Source organism: Rhododendron vialii, chromosome 5a (assembly GCF_030253575.1).
Source record: "Rhododendron vialii isolate Sample 1 chromosome 5a, ASM3025357v1".
Lineage (NCBI taxonomy): Eukaryota > Viridiplantae > Streptophyta > Magnoliopsida > Ericales > Ericaceae > Rhododendron > Rhododendron vialii.
Window position 1 is genome coordinate 36,280,024 of NC_080561.1, and position 21,214 is coordinate 36,301,237.

The 21,214-nt window shown below is 36.2% G+C and overlaps 2 protein-coding genes across 7 annotated transcripts; both read right to left on the bottom strand.

Annotated features, from left to right (window-relative positions):
- Nucleotides 1-4,035: 4,035 nt before the first annotated feature.
- LOC131326860 (glutathione S-transferase L3-like) lies at nt 4,036-9,547 on the bottom strand. The gene is made up of 10 exons (XM_058359762.1): nt 9,276-9,547; nt 7,733-7,807; nt 7,447-7,507; nt 6,900-6,986; nt 5,729-5,827; nt 5,533-5,635; nt 5,362-5,438; nt 5,029-5,136; nt 4,330-4,410; nt 4,036-4,211 (listed from the first exon to the last, which is right to left on the bottom strand). Exons 1-10 carry the CDS (start codon nt 9,284-9,286, stop codon nt 4,203-4,205), a joined length of 711 nt encoding a protein of 236 aa, XP_058215745.1. The 5' UTR covers nt 9,287-9,547; the 3' UTR covers nt 4,036-4,202.
- Nucleotides 9,548-12,103: 2,556 nt separating this feature from the next.
- LOC131326853 (thylakoid membrane protein TERC, chloroplastic) lies at nt 12,104-19,539 on the bottom strand. Of its 6 annotated transcripts, none has more exons than XM_058359750.1 (14): nt 19,300-19,539; nt 19,085-19,168; nt 17,664-17,800; nt 17,494-17,570; nt 16,640-16,727; nt 16,415-16,495; nt 15,982-16,038; nt 14,948-15,029; nt 14,615-14,664; nt 14,387-14,443; nt 14,212-14,290; nt 13,766-13,824; nt 13,012-13,069; nt 12,104-12,654 (listed from the first exon to the last, which is right to left on the bottom strand). In XM_058359750.1, the coding sequence occupies exons 1-14, from the start codon at nt 19,433-19,435 to the stop codon at nt 12,557-12,559; spliced, it is 1,143 nt and encodes a 380-aa protein (XP_058215733.1). In that variant the 5' UTR covers nt 19,436-19,539; the 3' UTR covers nt 12,104-12,556. The 6 variants fall into 6 exon arrangements, with proteins under 6 accessions (XP_058215733.1, XP_058215732.1, XP_058215731.1 ...); XM_058359749.1 differs by having other exon boundaries at nt 17,664-17,803; XM_058359748.1 differs by having other exon boundaries at nt 17,664-17,851; nt 19,300-19,507.
- Nucleotides 19,540-21,214: the final 1,675 nt, after the last annotated feature.

Consider the following 21,214-nt stretch of genomic DNA (forward strand, 5'->3'; position numbering starts at 1 on the left):
ACAAATCTTTTTTGTTTGCCTACAGCTTTTTTTAAGATCATAATCGGTTTTCATTTCCTTTGTGGTCCCTTGCAATCTCTCCCTTCCCTGTAGTCCACGAGAGACTTCATTTGCTTCGCTCAATCATGTTATCTCGGAGGACATGTTTGATTGTAGGATAAAAGAGATGGAACCGTGGCACTAAAAGGGGTGAGACTCATAGATGGGTCCACATGTTCTCCTCTTTTTCATAGTTCGGTACTTGATTGCACAAGGGACTAAGGGCTGGATCAGACCAGGATAGACTATTTTTTTATTTGGTTCCCCATGTGGGGTATTTTAACTAGTATTAGGGGAAGGGTGGTATTACCTAGTCCCCTTTTTTGGATTATCTCCCTTACAATTCAACTGTCAAAAATAATCCTCATCATCTTTATCCATTCTGACTGAACACGTTACAACTTATCCCAGTATTTATATAATCTCATCTATATTCCCTTTGATCCCACTTGTTCCCTCTATTCTCATCCTTAATCTTCTCTTATCCAATTTCTCGCAAAAATAATACGACAATTAGATGTGCTCATAGTGTATGGGCGCTTCATCAACCATTGTGAAGAGTTTCAGAAGAAAAAAAATTGGATAATAAAGTTGAGTTGATTTGTAAGAAAAGAAAAGAAAACTTTATTGTAAGAAAAGAAAACTTTTATTGTCAAAATTAATTTATCTTTATTTCTCAAGATCGCACTTTAAAATTTGTTTGTGGTGACATTAACCACGACATAGCATTTACAAATAGCCTTTCTTGGAACAAGGAAAAAAGAGTGTTTTAGTAGGTCTTTTACTTGCTTTTTCTATCCTATTTTCTAATTATTTTATTTGGGACTTGAAATTATATTTGGTTTCTATTAACGTGATCGTATTTGCTTTGGTCTGAACAAATTTATATTCTCTCTAGCTTGCCCCGCTATATTCAACCACTCCCACCGTCCACCACCATTCCAAGCCATAACCTCCGACCACAAGCGGAAGTACACCCACAGTAGGTTGGGCTCTAGCCCAGGTCTACTTTAGAACCACTTCCCCCCCACAAAAAAAAAAAACAAAAACAAAAACAAAAAAAGAATATATATATATATATATATATAGAGAGAGAGAGAGAGAGAGAGAGAGAGTTAGGTTCCGGTGAGGGATCCCTCATTCTCCCCTTCCCGATTGAATTTCGATGATCCGAGCCGCTCAAAGTGATCAGAACGTGATTTTAAGGGTCCCCGCGAGAAATTAGCAAAAAAAATGACCGGGAAGGGCTTCATCCGAGCAGTTTTCATTGAACGGTTCAAAAAAAACTGCACGGATGATGCCCTTTCCGGTCATTTTTTTTGCTGATTTCTCGCGGGGACCCTTAAAATTACGTTCTGCACACATTGAACGGTTCGGATTTTCAAAATTTGATCGGGAAATGAAAGTCCCTCATTTTAACAAAATGAGGGATCCCTCACTTGAAAATTCCTCTCTATGTATGTGTGTGTGTATATATATATATATATAGTTTTTAGTAGTAGCGGAGTCATGATTTTGATCCGAAGGGGACCTGCTTAATAGTTATATAACGTATACATGAACAAAAATTAGGTATATAAAAAATAAAAAATTTAAAACTCTGGTGTTTTTTAAAAACTTTAAAATATCTAGAGTTTTTTGTGAGAATTAGTCACATGTACAATTCTAGAATTATCTCAAAGTTTTTTTTATCTCAAAGAAAATATCTTTGTACTAGAGTAGTATAAATAGGAATAGGTTCTAATTTCTAACCATTTTGTACCAAGCCAAAAACTAAAAATTGAGTTCAAATGTAATACAAATACTCTCTCCATGTCTTTAGTATTCTTCCTCTTCCAAATATCTTGAAAGCGTATCTTCTCCACCATGTCTTTAGTATTCTTCCTCTTCCAAATAGGCAAATATCTTGAAAACGTATTTTAAGACACACAATATCAATTCCTGGTTCCGCCTTGACCACCCGGTGACCATCTCCAACGACTCCTCCAACGGTCCAACCAATGGCCACCTCCCATCAATACCACACCTCCTTCTCAGTAAGACAATCCCCTCACTTTCTCTTGAAAACCTCACATTGTTTTAGTAAATTGGTAATCGCATCTTAATAAGTGAAATCACCAAGAACCATGATCGTCCAACGGCCATGGAAAAGTTTTGGAGGTTCACATCGGGTGGGTTACACCACCAACGTACTCCAAGTGTATGTCGTGACTTCATCTCTTACATCAATTGATGAAGTCGTGCATATTTTTGGATCAAAAGCGTGGTCTAACTTTTTTGGTTCCATCTGTGATGCAATTCATTAACTTCCAACATTTCCAACATAAAGATACACTAGAGGTCGGTCGGGGTACATGTTTTGTCAAAATTTGTGAAAATTCGATCAAACAATAAACAAGATGTTATTGTAAAAATCCGACTTGCACCACAGTCTCTAGTCCTAGTGTCATCAAACACGAAAGGAGAACACACAACATCAGAAACAAAGACAACGGCCAGAAACTAACTTCCACATCGAAAACCCTTCTTCTAAAATACAAAAAAACATGCATAGCAATAAAATCAGTTTTTTTTGCTATTTGTTTAACAATACAAGTCAGTTTTTTTTGCTATTTGTTTAACAACAATACAAGCAACTGTTTAGGATAAAAATGTAAAAATTCCTATAATTTAACCGCCAGAAACCCACGTTCCCCTGTATTTTCAGTTTATAAAGAATACCCACATCCTCTTGAAATACATTCCCTGTTCCCTCTTTTTTCTTTCAGTTCTGTAAATTAATTGTGAAATCCATGTTTTGAAGGAGGGCAACTTGGGTAAAGAAGACAACTCCTATTTCATGGATCTTGACAAACGAAAAAAAACTGTATTTGAAAAAGTACTCTCTTTGATCTATGGTAACTTGGGTAAAGAAGACAATTCCTATTTCATGGATCTTGACAAACGAAAAACAAAACTGTATTTGAAAAAGTACTCTCTTTGATCTATGGTACGTTATCCATATCTTCATTTTTTTTTTTTTTGAGTTGGTCGTACAATTTTAATCTAGGCATAATTTGGAGTTCATTATTTTCCTTTCATCTTCATCTTTATGCAAATTTTCTCAATCACTTTGTTAATTTGCTTTATAGTACTTGAGACTCGACTTGCACCAGCATAGTTGTAAAAATGGAGAGGCACAAAATGGCATTCTGAAATTTGAATAAGGATTTGAGTCTCCATTGATTTGAGTGATTTTTTTTAATACAATTCACTTTGATATAAGTTTGAGTAAAGAAATGGAGTGGATTTTGAGGTGTTTTTTACTCAAATTTTTTCCATTGATTTGAGTGAAAAGTATTAGTACAATTCACTTTGATATAAATTCGAGTATTGAGGTGTTTTTTACTCGAATTTTGAGTTAAAGTGGAAAAAAAGACAGCAAGGGCTGGAGATGCTCTATTGTACCCAACAACGGAAGGGGAATTGTTCTAAAATATATCCTTCTTATTGTTTCCAATAGAACAGTTGCACTAAGGTAATGTTTGGTTGGATGGAATAATGTAGATATATTTTTCGCTAAGGCGGTGTTTGGTTGGCTAGAAATAATGCGTGTGCAAGTCCAATTTTCACAGTTTTTGTTAAATTTAAGTTGCACATGCATCGTGTGTGCCCCGCCCGTTATACTAAAAGTGTTACTACTGCTATACATATTTTTTTTTTTTTTGGTATTTCAGAAGAAGGGTTATCAATGTGGAAGTTAGTTTCTGGCTATAGTTTATCAATGTGGAAGTTAGTTTCTGGCTATAGTTTGTTGTCTTAGTTTTTGTTTTATTCTCCTATCATTCAATGCGTGAGCAAGTAAAATTTTGAAAAGGTAATCTCCCTTTATATATTAGATTAGAATAGATATATTGTTTTGGAATGTACATAATCACATTACATAACTACGATTTTATGCCAAATTGCAATGTAACAAGCGAAAGAAAAATACAAGTACGATAATACACCAACATATCACAGCACACCACACAAATGAGTTGATCTTATTAAGCTAGAAAAACAATCCAACGACAAGCTTTGGGAACACCAGAGTAACAGAATAGATACAACATAGATAGCATGCAGCCACTTATTTAGTACATAGTTCAGAACAGCTGCTGGAGTAGCTTCTGGGAAATTCACTACTGACCCTGCAAAAAGAAAGATGGATAGTGTAAGTTAATTCTGTTTGATGTCTCACTATGAGTGAATAAATTCAAGTGCCAATTGCATTTCAGACTTTTCAGTAGAGAAAGCATGAGGGACTACCAGAAAGCGCTGCTTGTAGGTTTGAATAAGTTCTTCGGGATCGCACTTTGTCTGCTTGTAAGCATCAATCTTGTTCACCTCCTGCACAGATCAGCAGTTCCAGATGTCATGGAAGATATTATAAAGTTCAACGCTTCTTGCAATGGAAATTCGCAATTCCTACTATACCCTTGATTGAGAAAATTAACATCCTACACCCTTAACCAAATTTGATAAGGAGCCAAATCACTAGAGCAAAAAACAAAAAGTTGCAAAAGATCTCGTTGCCTACGTTATGCTCAGGAACATTGAACTCAAAGTTAAACTTTCATCCAAAGAGGTAGTGCGCAGAACAAATTTGTTATGTTAGCGCAACACACACACACAGAATGAGGGACCATATTTCTTTTCTGTGCGACCGTGAAACAGAGAGATCATAAACATCAGGAGAGATGATCCTACAAAACACAATCATATACATTTTCATTTGTCATTGCTTCCATGCCCTTCCAAGTGAAATGTCCAATTGCACCATCTCAATCAGAGTTTGGTGTCTCACAGCAGCAATCAAACTTACATGCTCAATTACTCAAAGAACTTATGGCTAGGCAACGAAAACATATGATTGATGCGCATTAAACCACAATGCACCACATCTGTATAGTATTAACTATTAAATTCAAATTTGCCTTCAAGAACAAATTTAATTGATTAACTCACTTCAATCCATGTTGCTAGTTTTGGTCGTCCTGCCGTAATGTCATACTTCCACGCATCTTGTAAGAAGATTTGAAACCTTTCGACAAATGGAGCATAGGCTATGTCCGCCTGTAGATCATGAGTTAGTAACATAGAGAAAAAAACAGAAAATTAAGCACATGGTTCCGTTGACATGCATGCTTGTTTGCCATAAAAAGTTAAAATGATCTCCAAAAAGTTAAAATGATCTCCAAAATGGCACCCCGTAGCACATAAAGAAATACTGACTGCGAATGCACAAAGTTCCACACAATGTAGCATCATTAAAACCAACAGAACAGAGATGAGGCATACCAGACTGAATTGGCCAAGGAAGAAAGGTCCATCCTCGAATTTGTGTAGAGCGGTTTCTAAGTAATCAAAAGCGATACCTGATGCAGAAATTACTGAAGTCAGCAATGTGTCGAGAGAGTTTCATTTATTCTGTGACTAATTTCCCAGAACACGCGAAGTTTAGAATCTCACCAGCTTCTTTCGCTGGATCTCCTTTAAAAGAAGTATACACGATTTTGTTGAGTGTGTCAGTGTACGCTAACAACTCTTCAGCAAACTGCTGTTTCAAAGGATCCTGCAATATTTCACATCTTTGCTCGTCAAAATCTGAAAACGTGAAGCGTGAGAGGGACGGAGAACAGGGTGTAAATACATATTCATATCTTACATTAGGCAAAAGTTTGCGGCCTTCAAAGTTATCATCTAGATATTTAAGTAAAACTAGACTCTCTCCGATGATTTTGTTATTGTGCTCCAGTGATGGCACCTAGGGAAAAAAGAACTGAAGATGTGAGCTAGACAGATAAAAAATTCTCAAGTAGGTAATATAATGATAGGCAGCAGCTTTGAAGAACGATTTGAAAATTTGAATTGATGAATATGCAAAAGGTATCACATGACTATTCCAAATGTATTCACAAATAAGTTTAGAAGACACTAGATCAACTTGCCATTTAAATAGTATTTCCGGAGAAGCCAGATTTTCTATTGAATGTAGCAGCAAGTCAGGGAAACGACACCAAGAGGACCAAGGTAGAGACGATAGAAGTCAAATCTTCTGTCATAACCATTGTTCATGATAAAAAGCAAGAGGACCAAGGTAGAGACGACAAAAGTCAAATCTTCTGTTGTAATCATTGTTCATGATAGTTAACTATACTGGTTAATGGTTACGTATTTTCATCCACTTCACTATTACTGCCAATACTTCATAAGTGGGATTTCTCCATGAAAATTCCCACCAACACTCCCTATACTACTATTAATGAATATCAGTAAAAATATCAAAAACTCTATTCAAGATTATTGCAATTACCTCCTGTAGCCTAGGTCTAGAATGAAAAAGAAACAAACTTATGGCCAAAAGTTGCCCATTTATCTCTCCATTCAAATTCAATCTAAACCTTTATGTCAAATCATTGTAACACTTCAGGCCAAAAACTCTCCCCCCGTTCCAATTAATAAAATATTGTCCCTCTCGCCAAGCAATTCTTAACTTCTCCATAAGGATGTTTCGAATTCATGACATCAGTTTGATGTTCATCAACAAATCAGCACGCGTCACGCCGTAACAGTGAAAATATGTGAACAGTGTATATTGCTTTCCGAAGTACTTTACAGCACAATGCATAGCAGGCAAAATAATTGGAGGTCATTATCCTGGTATTATAGAGAAATGTTGGAAAATATTTACATGCCCATATAAGAAGATTTATGGTTTGTTAGTCAACCATTTGATCAACAAATACTAGTCACTGGTGATAAACACAAACTGCACCAAGTATGTAATTAAGATGGCCAAAAATGATGAGAAGTACATTGTATGAAGAGAATACTACCTTATTTTCTGGGTAAACTTTCTCTTTGTACCAGGCAGGCCTGTCTCTAAGGTTAATAGGAACCAATTTGATCTCGTCTTGTAAACCCTAAATCACAAAATTTATACAAAATAAGACACGTAAACATGTTGAATAAACTCACAAGTCACAATGCATATAAGCCTATAAGCTGAAAAATAAATTGCACTTTGGTCTCTTGCGACGTCCAACATTGGACTGGACATCCCTCTGGCCTCCCCCCACTTGTCATGCAAGCCAGAAATCAAACTCAAAGTGCTATCTTTTTTTCTTTGACAAACTCAAAGTTCTACCTTAATATTGGTGATTGAGCCTATGTTCAATCATTATGCTCATCTGACAAGCAGGATATATGCATTAAAACCCATGGGCAGACATTGGAAATGGTATCTACAAAAAGGTTATTAGGTGAAAATGTGTGGATGCATACCATGAAGTGATTAAATGTAACAGCATTCTGGGCGAACTCCAATAAGAAAATCAAAAACATTGCCTAACAAAAATGAATTGAGGATAAGGAAAAACGGACCTTATAGTTCCTGGCAATCCAAACACGCTGAGCAAACGGGCACGGGTAATAGGTATACAACCTTCAAGAAAGTACCCACTTTAGATCACGACATGATCACACAAAACTAATTTGAGTCTAGACTAGGCCAGAAAAAAAGAAAGATATCGCAACAGCAAATAAACTTTGTTCTGTGAAATTTGTATACTCACATCACATCAAACCAAACTTTATTAGCCCATAAAGTGGGATTGCCTAAATGAATTCGTATATATCCAAATCAAAGAGAGAGGGAGGGAGGGTATACCGAGTAGTTCCATCAAAGAGAGGAGGCGGTTCAGAAGTAGAATCCAAATATGGGGGAAGATCTTCTTTCACGTACCTGAAACATTAAAGAAAACCCATCAAAATCGTTACACCAAACAACAGTGACAATTAGTCATCACATATCAATAGCATTATCAATATTAAGAACAATGCACTGGACCGGCTTTGGGCTAAAGCCCATAAAGCTACTGCTTTAGACCCTCACATTTGGACTAATTTTGGCGACTCCAATATTTATGGACACTTTTTTATTATGGACACTTTATTAATTGAGGCCTGTGTAAAAAGTTTTTCTTATCATACACAAAAAGTTAACCAGCCTAAAAAATTGAAGGGCCCAATTTAAAATAAGGCCATAGTGGAAAGGCAAAAACATGATATAATTCGATGCCCATTTTGTGAAGATATTAAATCTTCAAAGACTGAAAGGCCTTTGCTGATTTACTGCTCTTCTTGGACTTTAACGAGAAAAAACTCTAACATGGTGTATTCAGTGTGTCTGGGGCACCGCCTAAGTCCCTTTTCCACCCCTTGGCAGTCCAAGGGGACTGAATAATTTTCCCTAACAGGGAGTGATCAGAAAGCGGAAGTAACCAATTAGTAATTTTATACTTTCTTCTCCATTTCCTATCAAAATAGCCAACCCAAAGAGTGATTTAGCAAGAAACTCTAATCCTTTCTTTTCTTCTCTTACCAATAGAACCTCAATCAAGGGGGCTACAAAACTCTCTAAACTTGAGGATCTAACTGAACTAAATGGCAAAAATAGCGCCTCAAGTCGCAGACTCGCAAAGATTCATAGCAATCTCTTCTCTCTTTTTTGGTAACTAAATATTCATTATTTCTATATAGCTAACTTGGTTTTTTATTTCTTGTTGTAACTACGCATAGTATATTGAGATTTCACAGCCCCATCTGAAAATTTTGCTTCAGGCCCATAATGCACCCAAAAAAAATGCACCCAAAAAAAAAAAAACACTACGAACACAAAAATCGCGGAGTATGAACATGTATATAAGACCAGCCGGCCAGAGCTTCGAGCTCAGTTGGTCGTGTACCAGTACTTAGGTGCTGGGAGTTTCTGGGTAGTTGGTCGTGTACCCGTACTTGGGTGCTGGGAGGTTCTGGGTTCAAGCTGATACAACAGCATCGATACGACTTTGTTGTAGTAATCTAACTTTAACTAACAGTCTAACATAAACCCCAAAAGGGTTGGCCAATCGATCTGGGCTTCAGACTTGGGGGTTTGCTCCTCTAAGGTCTCAGATTCAATTCCTTGTCAACAACTCTTAGGCCCCCTCACCCCAGGGCAGGGCAGAAAGGGCTTAGGCCCCCTCACCCAGGGGCAGGGCAGAAAGAGCTGCAGGGATTAGTCCGGATATGCACAAACTGGCCCGGGACACCCAGCATTACCCGAAAAAGAAAAAGAAAGAAAACAAAATCTGGGAGCATGCAGACGTATATATAGACGAATCCACGCACGCATAAGTAAGTAGAATCAGAGAATAGTGCAAAGAGCTTACGGAGGAGCCATGATCGTTGTTTGTGCGATTTCGATTTCGAATTCTGGCTTCGATTTGAGTGCTGTTGTTTGGGTTGCGGTAAGCGATTAGGGTCCAAATCCCCGAGAATTTATAGGGGAGGTGAGATTACTGAGATAAGTCGCGACGCAAGCAGTGACGGGGAATGACCGATACATGAATATGGCTCTACGCACGCAGTGACGGTCCGACGGAGGGTCCAAATCCCCAAGAATAGCCCTACATTCTTCTCCACACTCACGAGTACTCCGTCCGTCCCGAATTGTTTGTTCGGTTCGCAAAATAAAGAATTAAAAATAAAACATTTTTTTTTAAAAAATTCAATTTTTAAAAGAACTCATCAAAATTTAATAAATTGTTAGAAAAAATTAAAATTTTTGCATTTGTTAGTTGTGCGTCAAACTTTTATGGGTTATTGATTCGTCTCAACGAGAAGAATCGGAAAAGTAAAAAAAAAAAATTACTTTTACCTCTCTATTTTGAAAAATAATCACTTTTTAGCAAAAATTGTCAATTTTTTTTTCTTTCTAAAAAGTGGTTATTTCTCAAAATACTTGGCTAAAAGTAATTTTTTTTTACTTTTCCGATTCCTCACGTCGAGACGAATCGATAACCCACGAAAATTTGGTATAAAACTAACAAATGCAAAAAAAAATCAAATAAAAATAAAATTTTCAAATTTAAGTTAAATTCAAGAGAATGCAGCTTAAGGAAAAGGAAATTACTACTCCACCACAATTGAAACAAAAAAAAAAAAAATTCTCAGTTAGCCGTGGTTTGAGGTTCATTGCATCTGGACGACCTTATTGCATCTGGACGATTTTCGGGGGTCCAACATTTTCTTCTTCTAAATTGATGTCAGCCATTGAAAAAAAATTAGGAAAAATCATTAGTATTAGCTTTTAGTAGCTTTTGAGTACCATCACGCAATGTTCCAGGACTATTCTCTACCGGATTTCGAAATTAATAAACCTAAGGACACATATATTTTTATACAGATCTTGCACATACATTTTTATGGGGTTTATCTTGTGTCCCACCTATATGATCCGAACCGTTCATTATTTTTAAAACAAATTTTTAAGAGTTTCTGTAAAAAATCAACTCGATAGGATATCGGAAAGGGCTTTTTCAGAAGTCGCAGGGCGAATCAAACTGTTTCACCCTACGATTTTTGAAAAAATCCTTACCGATATCCTATTGAATTGATTTTTTATAGAAACTCTTAAAAAATTATTTTAAAATTAATGAGAGGTTCGAATCATATTGGTGGAATTCGAGGTGGGCCCCATAAAAGTGTATGTGCAAGATCTGTATAAAAGCGTATGTGCAAGATCTGGAATGTCCATTCTAATCTGAGCCGTCCATTGCCAAAATAGACGATTGAATTGGACGCACTACAATCTTGCAGGGTATCCCACCCTACAGAATCTCCGGCAGAATGCGTGATGAAAAGAAAAGAAAAAAAAAAAACATTGAGCACTGCCACGATTACTGAATTATCTATAACAAATTTAATGGACATATAAATATTGCGGATTGCCATCCTCCAAGTCACATTTTTTTGGAAGGAAAACAAGATAACGTTCATTTCCATGAAACATCCGGATTATCGAGTCAAATTCTTAACCTTGGTTTCGGAATTAAAAAAGGAAAATACCATTTGATGTAATTATTCAGTGTTCTCGAAGTATTAAGTGACAAGTGGCGTTGCTTACGTGGGATCCTGAAGTTTGTGGCCATGGTTTGGCCACTCCTACTGTTTGTGGCCGTGATGGCCGTGATCGGGGCTATCTTTCAGCACATGACCGTGGTCGCGCCAATCCAACAGTAAAAATTTTGTAATTTTTTTTATAATTTGAATCCTCAAGTAAATTACTCAAAGCAATTCAGATGTACAAGGCAAAATTCAATCAACCGCCCTAACCTTGGTTTCGGAATTAAAGGAGGAAAAGAAATGACTTTTGTTCCATGTGACTGGTATGAGCATCTCCACCAGATATTCCTCTCTTAAACGTCAAACTGTCAGAAAAAATTAAATATTTTTGTAATAGATGTTTCAAACAACAAACTCAGCATTCGAATTCTTGAAATACCAAATCACACAATATGTTAAAATAGGTAGATATCGCAAAAAATATCACAATAATATCGCGATTGATTGTGATTTCGATTTAATTATAATTAAGATGATTACATTCCATGATTAATTGGGATGATTTCATTTAGAGGACTCATTGTATAGTATCATTCAATTCAATAAAATATTTCTTCTCTCATATTTTAATGGTATCAGAATTAGATTTTGGGTGATCTCATCTTACGTGGTCGAGTCTCTGCCTGAATCAATTCTCTCACCTCATCAATCAATCCATACCTGATACCTTCATGTGCATCCAAACCGTAAGTGAGAAGAATGCTAGACTTTATTCCACATGGTTCACTTAAGTCACCCAAATTTTATTGATGTAATCTAAAGGCAACCTATAGCCAATTACTTAATTTCAGGCTGAAATCCTCCAAGTAATTTAATACTATAAAAAAATGATTTAGTATTTGAAAAGCCTATTGGAGTACATTTCAAGGTAAGAACAATAAATGTAACAACTTTAAAATTGTCTCATAAACATTTACACTGATAAATAAAAGCATGTTGCCAAACACGACTTGTTAAAAGAAAAAAACAACTTGTCAAGGTATATATAAGAGATTTTTTTTCGAGCAAAAGATCATCCCACTTATATTAGTACAAAAACAATGCAAAAGTAAAACAACAAAACAAAATGCAACAAAAATAAAAACAAAGAAAATCCTGTAAACAAAAGTATTAAACACAAATAAAAGACTAAACAAAGTACTATTACCAAACATAGCCTAAGAAAGTTCATGTCAATGCCTTTTGACCTCTGCCTTCAACTATTATCGTACATTGAGCTGCAACAATCACCCCCAAACTCCAGACCAAAGGAGCTCGTGCAAGTCCAAAACAAACCATTATTTTCCCTTTTTTTTTCCCCTGTAGAAGGCATTCTTGTCTCCTGATACAAGCTCAATTTTACAGTGTTTCATCCGAAACAACTTCCTTATCTACTGCTCCAAATCTCCAAGATCCAACTATACAACAATGCAGTTGCCACCAATTCACTTGCTAGCTAAAAGCTAGACAGGGATGGAGCAAAAATAAAAATAAAAACTCGATATAATTGCGTAACAACAAAAATAACTTAGCAAAACACAATTACGAACCCGCTTAGGTTCTTCATCTAATTCTCATCAGACTTCTTCATTAAACTCAGCAACACCCCAGCAGTAAGAGTAGTAGCTACGACACCAAGAGAAACCTCAGTTGATACGTGATAACCTGCAGTGGAAGAATTGAGTAATGCTAAACTTTCCAAATTAACGAAATCGCATTCTTTTGTTATGTTTTCCCCTGTACTTTTTTTCCCACTTGTTTTTTGTTTTCAAATAATGTCAGGGCGAGTAGCCGACTAATCTGCTGACCATGTTTTAAATACTATGTGAGTTGTCCGAATGCGTTGGTAAAATGGTTCCCACCGGTTGGCTGTTGTGTCTATCACCAACGCATTAAGTAGGGACAACTCACCAGTTATCCAACAAATATGGTACTAAATGCTGTAAGAATATCATTTGTATTACATTTTCGGGGAAAGGGAATATCAAGGAATATAGTTCATTGTGACCAGAAAATACCCACCAAAGAAATCTAAGATCATCTTACAGCCAATAAAGCCCAGAACAACACCAATGGAGGGCTGATCAACAAAACAACAAAAACCATCAGAATTCAGATGGACGGAAATCTACTTATCCAGACAAAACAATTAAAAGAAGCCTAAAAAGACAAAACAATGACCGATTAGACTAGATAAAACAAAAACAATTAGACATTACGAATGATATCATGGAAACTATATTTCCATCACGGAGATATGAATCAGTTTATGTTGTTTGCAGGAGACGCTATTTTTTTCTCTAACTATTTCTATTCTCTTGCAGTTTCGGGAAAAAGAAGAAGTGTTTCGTCAAGCTTTTTGACTAGGTGCCTCAAGCCTCCTTGGATGTTTCCTGGTGTTACATCTCTAATTTACGCTCTCTTGCTCACTCAGACTGCAGCTTCTTACCAGATGAAATGACCAATAAACTAGGAATTGGCAAGCATCTCACGGGGAAACGATGACTAAACCATGTCATTTGTCTCCCAGACTCTATTTTTAGGTAAGAACCTTTACAAACTTGAAGGCAATATTAGCATGCTTAGCTAGTTTCACCAGCTCTCACGAAAATCTCTGATTCCCTATAGCCCCATAAGTTGATTTTATAATCTAGAATGCAGATGGATGGCAATGACCTCATACAAGGAGTCGAGGACAAGTAGATAACCAGCCTATTCATGCAGCAAGCTTCATAAAAGTTGACATACATTAAGGCATAGAAAGTGCATTTCCCACCTGTAAATACTCCAAGTCGGCCATACCTTCAGAAATGAGGGTGTAAAGCGACCTTAGACCTACATTTGACAGAAACAGTAAATGTGACAAGAAAGCATATGTATATGTTGATGAAGGGGGTTCAAGCATTAGATAACTGAACATAAGACGAAATAGGGCTCCGAGAAGAAAAGGTCTCATAACTAATTATTCAACATTAGCTTGCAGCTTAAAATGTCCTAGTCCAGAGAAGCACATTACCTAAACCTAATTAGCAATGTATATTGCTTTTCATTCTAGTCCAAAAACCTGAACGCATAAAAATGGTCATGAATAAAGGGAATATGTTAACAAATGCAGTTTGATTACAGGATTTGAATAAAACTATACTTTTTAGTGTAATACCTTTTGAGAGTGTTCAGAGATCAAAGTGGGAATAATTTATGAGAACGAAGAATATTGTTTACCTAGGATGGCGAAGAGGTTAGATGTGAAAACTATGAAAGGGTCTCGAGTAACACCAAAAACGGCTGGTATAGAGTCAACCTGAAAACAGGACATGAAATTGTCACCAATTACTAAAAATCCCTAATCTCTTGGAAAATATACATGTAACATGGATGAGGGATAGAGGGAACTCACTGCAAATGCAATATCACTAAGCTCAATAACTGCAACCGTTAGAAGTAAAGGTGTGGCCTGCCAAAATGTTTGACACCTGTTAGAAATCAATTTAACAATTCATTTATGGAATTGCTGGCCGCTGAATTTTTCTGCATTAAAAGATGCCATTTGCTAATGTAGAGATTTTTCTTTCCCCCATCACTTAATTTATCTGATTCAAGTATGCTTAACCCATCAATGACTTACTTTCCACACACCATCCTGAAGTGTTATGAACCGATTTCCATCATAGTTAGCTGCTCAAGAAAGAATGATTGGAGATTAGGATCTCAGACAACAAAACTAAATTGAAGCTTCAGACCTAAGATATTTGTAATTGTAAGTCTGCTATTCCACATACAACTGCTTCTTGTAGTTCTTATTTTGTTACTACAATTTTTTTGTCCCATCTTACCAACTGGAAAACTATGGTCACATTCAGACATTCCAATTGATTACCCAAACATGACAACCTCAATAATACAACTTAGATACTTAAAATGTGCATATAGAACAGGAAAATGTGGAGAGAGAATTTACACGTGACAGGGATAAACTTCTGGCATGTCTTCACTATAACGTTGTCTGAAAGATCAGAGTCTTCTTCTTCACTACCAAATAGCTATGATAAGATAAAGAAAATCAACTCTCAGTGACTAAGTTGCAAAATTCAAACCTCATAGGTAATTTGTAAAAGAAATCAAGAAAAGGAAAAATAAAAATAAAAGAAGAAGCCCATCGGGTGTGGTAAACCAAAATTTGTGAAGCTTTCTTTTTAAAAAATCCACGATGTGGTAGGATTTTATGCTTATCAAGATCACACTTCTCATTCTCCGACTTACTTTCATGTCAGCCTTCGCTAGTTCAGTATCTAAAGTAGAGTACAGAAATTTCTGCTAGAAAAATTGAGAAGCAAGTACAAATATCACCTCCAAGTGGGGGGAAAGCTGCATGGCTGGTGCACAGACGAGAGTTAGGAGTTTGGAATCCGGGATTGTTCAACCTAGCTATTTTAAACTTGGTATGGGAACAAACTCAAACATGGACGAGTTTTCAAGTAGAGTGGTAGACGAAATAGAGCGGGTCAGATGTATGAATTGCCATCTCACAGTTATGTTGACTCGTATGTTCACATTTGACACATAAATCGATAGAGTGGCATTTATTGGATACTATTGATAGAAATTTTGAACTGCAATTTCATATTGTTCAATTACTTGAAGAGGAGATATGTTACGCTTAATCTACTGTTGGACCAAATTTAAGAGTCTTACTCAACCTGGTTAAATGGAAGCATTCCAGTTTACATAAGTTGAAACCTAATCAACAAAAAGGTTGACTTTGGGAATTTTGAAAAATGTTATTGATCATGTTTCAGTGAATCACGGATATCACAAAGTTTCTGCCCCTGGGCCATCGTTGAGACGCATAAAACCACAAATGCATTTGATGATAAATTGTAGTAGTTATAGGTCTTATATGCAGAAATGTGTTATAACTTATAAGTCATATCTGATAATACATTCCATTAGGAAAGTAAACAAGATCAAATGCACTCAGAAGAGAAATTTAACCTTGAATGATGAGTAAAGAAGTATTGCAGCCAGTACCAGGTTTACTGCCTCGAATCTCTAAAACATTAATAAGGCAAATCTTAGAAAGAACTCAACAGATAAAAACGAAAAAAATATATTACTAGAAAGTTGAAATAGCTAGAATCTGAACCAATAGAAGAAAATTGAAAGTTAACTGGAAAAGTGTCCCATAAGGGCAATGATAACTGTCCCCCAAGGGCCAGTTGAAAACATCAGTCCATGTGTATAACGTGTATGGAAAATTGTGAGAAGTGTAGAGAAATTCATAAGAGTGTATATCAATAAATGGAATGTATACTGAATCTCCAACTCTTATCCACCTCTTAAGCTGTTAGCAGGACTCATACTACAAGACGAATTTTTTTGAATCTTTGTGTGTATTTGTGCAAGCATCCATGTAAGGAGATATTACCTGAAGAGTTACTGATCCTAGAAGAATTATAGACAACCGGAAGACTATTGCACCAGCAATACCATAAGAAAGCACCCGGTTCTGCATTCCAACAAGAGAGAATTCATATAAAAGGGTCTGACATAAACAAATTTAATTATAGCCACACAGAAAAAAATTCCAAAGTGATCTGAAGCTGAAGGTAGCACAAGTAAGTTCATTCAGTATGAAAGCTTATTACAACACCTGATATGAAAGAGGCACTTTGAAGTATTTGAAAATCAAAACAAAGACAAATAGATTGTCCACCGATAAACTTTGTTCCAGTAAGTACCTGATCATATAGAACAACAGCAATTATGTAGAATGATGGGAATACGCAAAGGAATAAAACTTCAGTGTTACTGAAAGAAAGTCTATATAACTGAGAATCAAGAGTAAAAGAAACTATGTATTAGCTGACAACCTAACAGTACTGTGAATCTTTTAGAAGTGCAATATTTAATATCTAAAAAAAAAATGGTGGTAACTCGTTAAAAAAGATAACGCTAAGAAAGAAGTGAACAGTTTGAGATGAAAGTTTTGCAAATTGACCTATATTTCGACATGAAAAGGCCAAAAGAGGTCGGATCAATTGATAACTGACTATAGATCTTTGACAAGTGTTCTAATACTCCAGATAACATTGACCATGACTAGATGTGTAAAGGTTCTAATTTTAGGATTCAAAAGTTATGGAAGAACGAGCCCCTTCCTCGAATATACCCTTTCACAAGCTGTGGAATAACCTTCACAAGAAAAGAAGATAAGTTAATTGCCGAATCCAGGTAACTTCCCCTAATATCCTTAAGAGTTTGGAGTTTCCCTTAACTAGCTAAAGCAATTTCCCAATCGTAAGTTCTAACACAACTTGAGTTTCACAAAATTGTCCAATGGAGCAACCAAAAGTGTGCACTTTCTTCGAAACTAGTAAAAAATAGAGGACGCGAGGAAGAGCTAGCAATTAAAGTTTTCCTTTTTGTTTGCCACAAGGAAACATGAAACCCTCACATGTAATTCATATAATTCTAACAAACTAATATTGGCTTCATGCTCCATACCCAGCAAAAAATTCAGATGCCTTGCCAACACCATCTTTGAAACCCAACCCAACACCAAATGCAACTGCTGTGGATACCTGAAACGATGAACAACTACATTGTCTTCAATCAAGCATGATACAAAACGAAGGAGTCAAGAGAGACATAAAAGTAAGATGGCAGGTCCTTACGCATAAGGCAACAGTTCTAATAGAGGAAGCATAATTTTCAGGCGCACTTTTCTTTTCCTTCGGGCTACTGGAAGGGGTAAAGTAAGAGCTCTCAACATTTCTAATGCTTTCAGGTGACTGGGAACTGGATCTGTCTCCTTCTGAGATACATTTGAGCAAAATGTCGTATTCAGAGAAGTTAACCAAAACTGTGCAATTGACTTATCAAATAGAAAAATCACCTAATTGAAGCCATTTTGAGGAACATTAACAATGATCATTTTTATCTTAAGAATGCTGCATGCATTGCTGTTGAAGAAATAGTAACAAACCCGCCAACCTCTAAAGTTAGAAAGAACTAGGTGAATTGACAACATCAAGCTACCCATTATCTACCAAGCCACTGATAAATACATGTTGGATATAAGACTAACTTATAGCATACAACTCAATGTAGTTCTAGGTTTCTTGGGTATCACGGAACACAATGCTATTGACAGAACTAAAAGAAGACAACATATTCATGTAGCCGAACCCAAATGATTGAGATTCAATTGTGACACAAGACTCGATTTAGTTTGGTTTGGTTACAACATAGAACTACAATGGCCTTGTCACTTGTTTACAGTTGACACCATGTATCACCTAAAACAACTGTGATGCTATGACAACCACATTTAGGGACTAATCACAATCATCTTATAGTCCCATATAGAAGATACAATTTGTCCATGTAACTTAGAACTAAAACAACAATTGTCAAGTATTTCTAAACGCAAAACCAATAAGAATCTCAATCGATGTAGACCTGAAAGATATAATTCAATGGAATAACTGCTTTCACAGTGAAAGTAAGACGGGTTCCAACAAGTATCTATCAATTGTAGACCTGAAAGATATATTAACTATTAAGGGCACGTCTCATGTTGGGATTGTAAGTGGCCCCACAAGCCACAAGTTCCAAGGATTAGCTAGTCCCACGTTTTTCGAGTTGGATTTAAGATAAGACTCGAATAGAGCGGGACTATTTATACAATACCACTAGGGTGGTAGTGTAAGTTAATCCGGACCTTTTGGAATTATTTCCATCTTCAACGGTCAAAAACGATTTTCCACTCTGAATCCCATCCTTTATCCCACCCAAATCCAACATAGTACAACTCATGTCGAACTACATATAAATAAAGGGCTGCAAGCAAAAGCAGCTCGTGGCTCGGCTTGTTAACGGCTCAAGCTCAAGTTTTCAGCTCGTTTAGTAAACGAGCCAAGCTCGAACACTACAAAGCTCGGCTCAGCTCGTTTGCACCCATACTAGATTAATGTAGGACCCGTACGTCAACTTTATCCCCATCACTAATATCCTATTTTCCAATCCTTCCAAAACATAATCCGGCAATCAAACGTGCCCCTAAGGCTTAAACTAAACGCTTAAGCATTTTCACCTGAATTAGATATCCCTTCCTCCTGCTCAGTTCCTCTCGAACAGGCAATTGGTGAATAATTCGCCCGACGGCAACGCCAGCCGACTGCGACCACAAAGTAAACGAATAGAGTTGAGAAATTCAGTTCACTGTACAAGACTGAGTGCATATATATAATTAGAGAGAGAGAGAGAGAGGGAGAGAGAGAGAGAGAGAGAGAGAGAGAGAGAGAGAACCTAAAGATGAGGAGGGAAGGTGATAAAATTGAAGCGTGGATAGCTTCGGAGTAACCCTGAACAAGGTTGAATCGAGTTTCGGGAGAAGTGGGACGCCATTGTAGATGACAGAAGCAAGTCCCGTAATTGGAATCATGTGTCGGGAGAGAGAGATGATTTGGAACTTTCAGTTTTTCATCGACAGATATGAATGCGTCGGTTTGAGGGGCGGGCAGACAGCTTCATTCTCCTTAATTTGGGTGTATAGTGTGGCAGTAGTAATTTCGGGAATGATTGGTCACTCTCGTTTTTTTTTTTTTTTAACATCACTCCCCTATAAATATATTTTTGCACTAAAAATATACTTGCAGGGGAATTGGCGTTCACAAAAAATAGAGTGACAAAATCAACAGTCTTCTTGGTATTCATGAGTTTTTGCAATTTCTTGCTTAGTTTTTTTTTTTTTGTAATTATAAGAATCAAAAAGGCATAAAAATATGAACTATTAAAAAAAAAAATTGATAATGTCAAATTTATTTTTGTTCCTACCAAAACTCAATATTTATTTCTTATTGCATGACTTAATTACTCTCAACTACTCCAATTGTTTTACAAAAATGCCCATTGAAATCCTTTAGGACTTGGGAGTATTTTAACGTTCTTTCATACATTTTAATAATTCAAATTTAAAGGACTAAGGCCCCGTTTCGGAACACGAAATAAGTACTTATTTTTTAAGAAGGTAATTTCAAGCTAAAAAACGATGGACTTATTGAAATCTAAAAATATGAAATATGAATTTTGTTTAAAATATCTCATTGAGATCTTTAATACGGTGCAAAAATAATTTAAAAGTTATTTTTCATTTACATTATTTTTTAGTTTGAAAATGTGAAATAAGTACTTATTTTTTAAGAATGTGTTCTGGAACGGGCTCTAAAGGGGCCGTTAATGCCAAAACCCCTTTTATTCCTGTCAAAACTCAATATTTAGCTTTCATTGCATGACTTAATTGCCTTACACTACATCATTTGCTTTACGAAAATGCCCCTTAAAATCCCTTTTAGAGTATTTTAAAGTTCTCTTGGGATTCCATAATCAGAGCTTCAAACTTTTTTTTTCGAGAATACCACAAACAGATTACCAAACTCCAAAATGAAGAACCCATCAAAAACCTTCCTTGATTGGAAATTCTTACCAGAAAGGAACTAAGCCCCTTTTCATGACAATCATTTCCATCCTTTTCTCCTTAATTCCTCTTCTGTTTGTGAACTCGGAATCAATTAGCCGAGCTGATTTTTCCATTTGGGTTTGTGTTTGGAACCGCTTTTTTTTTGTTTGTGAACTCGGACAATCCATTTGCTGTCTTCCAATGCTCTGATTCTTACAAAAATAATATAGTATATACGTATATATTATAGTTTGAAGGTGCTGTAGATGAAGGAAGCAAGGGGCCAAATCATATGGAGAAATGCTAAGTAACCCGGTAATAATGGGATACCTTTACAAAGCAACCCGGTAAGCAATTAGATTAATAATCCAAACAAGCCTTTAATTGCTTTATTGGGATTGAGAGAATACAGAGCAAAAGCAAATTGTGTGTACAAATGGGTTGATTTGGTTTTAGTGTTTTTAAAAAGGAAAATGACGGTCTAAGACGTGTTTTGATAATTAATGTTCGTGTCAAGAACATGCTAAGAATATTTGTTAATACTAAAAATGTCCTTAATGAATATTAATTATCAAAACATGTCATTTTTCCATTTTAAATTGTTTTATGTGTTTTTAAACAACATGGAGGATTTTGGACACCAGCAATGCGGGGCCTAAACACATCTTTAGAATTCACTTCAAATCGATGGTATTGATCAATAGCAGTGTTCGGACTTCAGTAATGTGGACACTGCTGTTGATCAATACCATTGATTTTGAGCAT

What these genes read in the sequence shown, in the direction of transcription:
- LOC131326860 (XM_058359762.1), bottom strand. An exon ending in GGATTGCCAGGAACTATAAG is followed by an intron (nt 6,987 to 7,446) that starts GTCCGTTTTTCC and finishes TTTGTGATTTAG; the next exon opens with GGTTTACAAGACGAGATCAA. An exon ending in AACTAGCAACATGGATTGAA is followed by an intron (nt 4,411 to 5,028) that starts GTGAGTTAATCA and finishes TGATCTGTGCAG; the next exon opens with GAGGTGAACAAGATTGATGC.
- LOC131326853 (XM_058359748.1), bottom strand. Translation starts at nt 19,435, where the DNA reads ATGATTCCAATTACGGGACTTGCTTCTGTCATCTACAATGGCGTCCCA. An exon ending in TTCTTTACTCATCATTCAAG is followed by an intron (nt 15,030 to 15,981) that starts GTTAAATTTCTC and finishes ATCTTATCATAG; the next exon opens with CTATTTGGTAGTGAAGAAGA. An exon ending in GAAGTTTATCCCTGTCACGT is followed by an intron (nt 14,665 to 14,947) that starts GTAAATTCTCTC and finishes TTTCTTGAGCAG; the next exon opens with CTAACTATGATGGAAATCGG.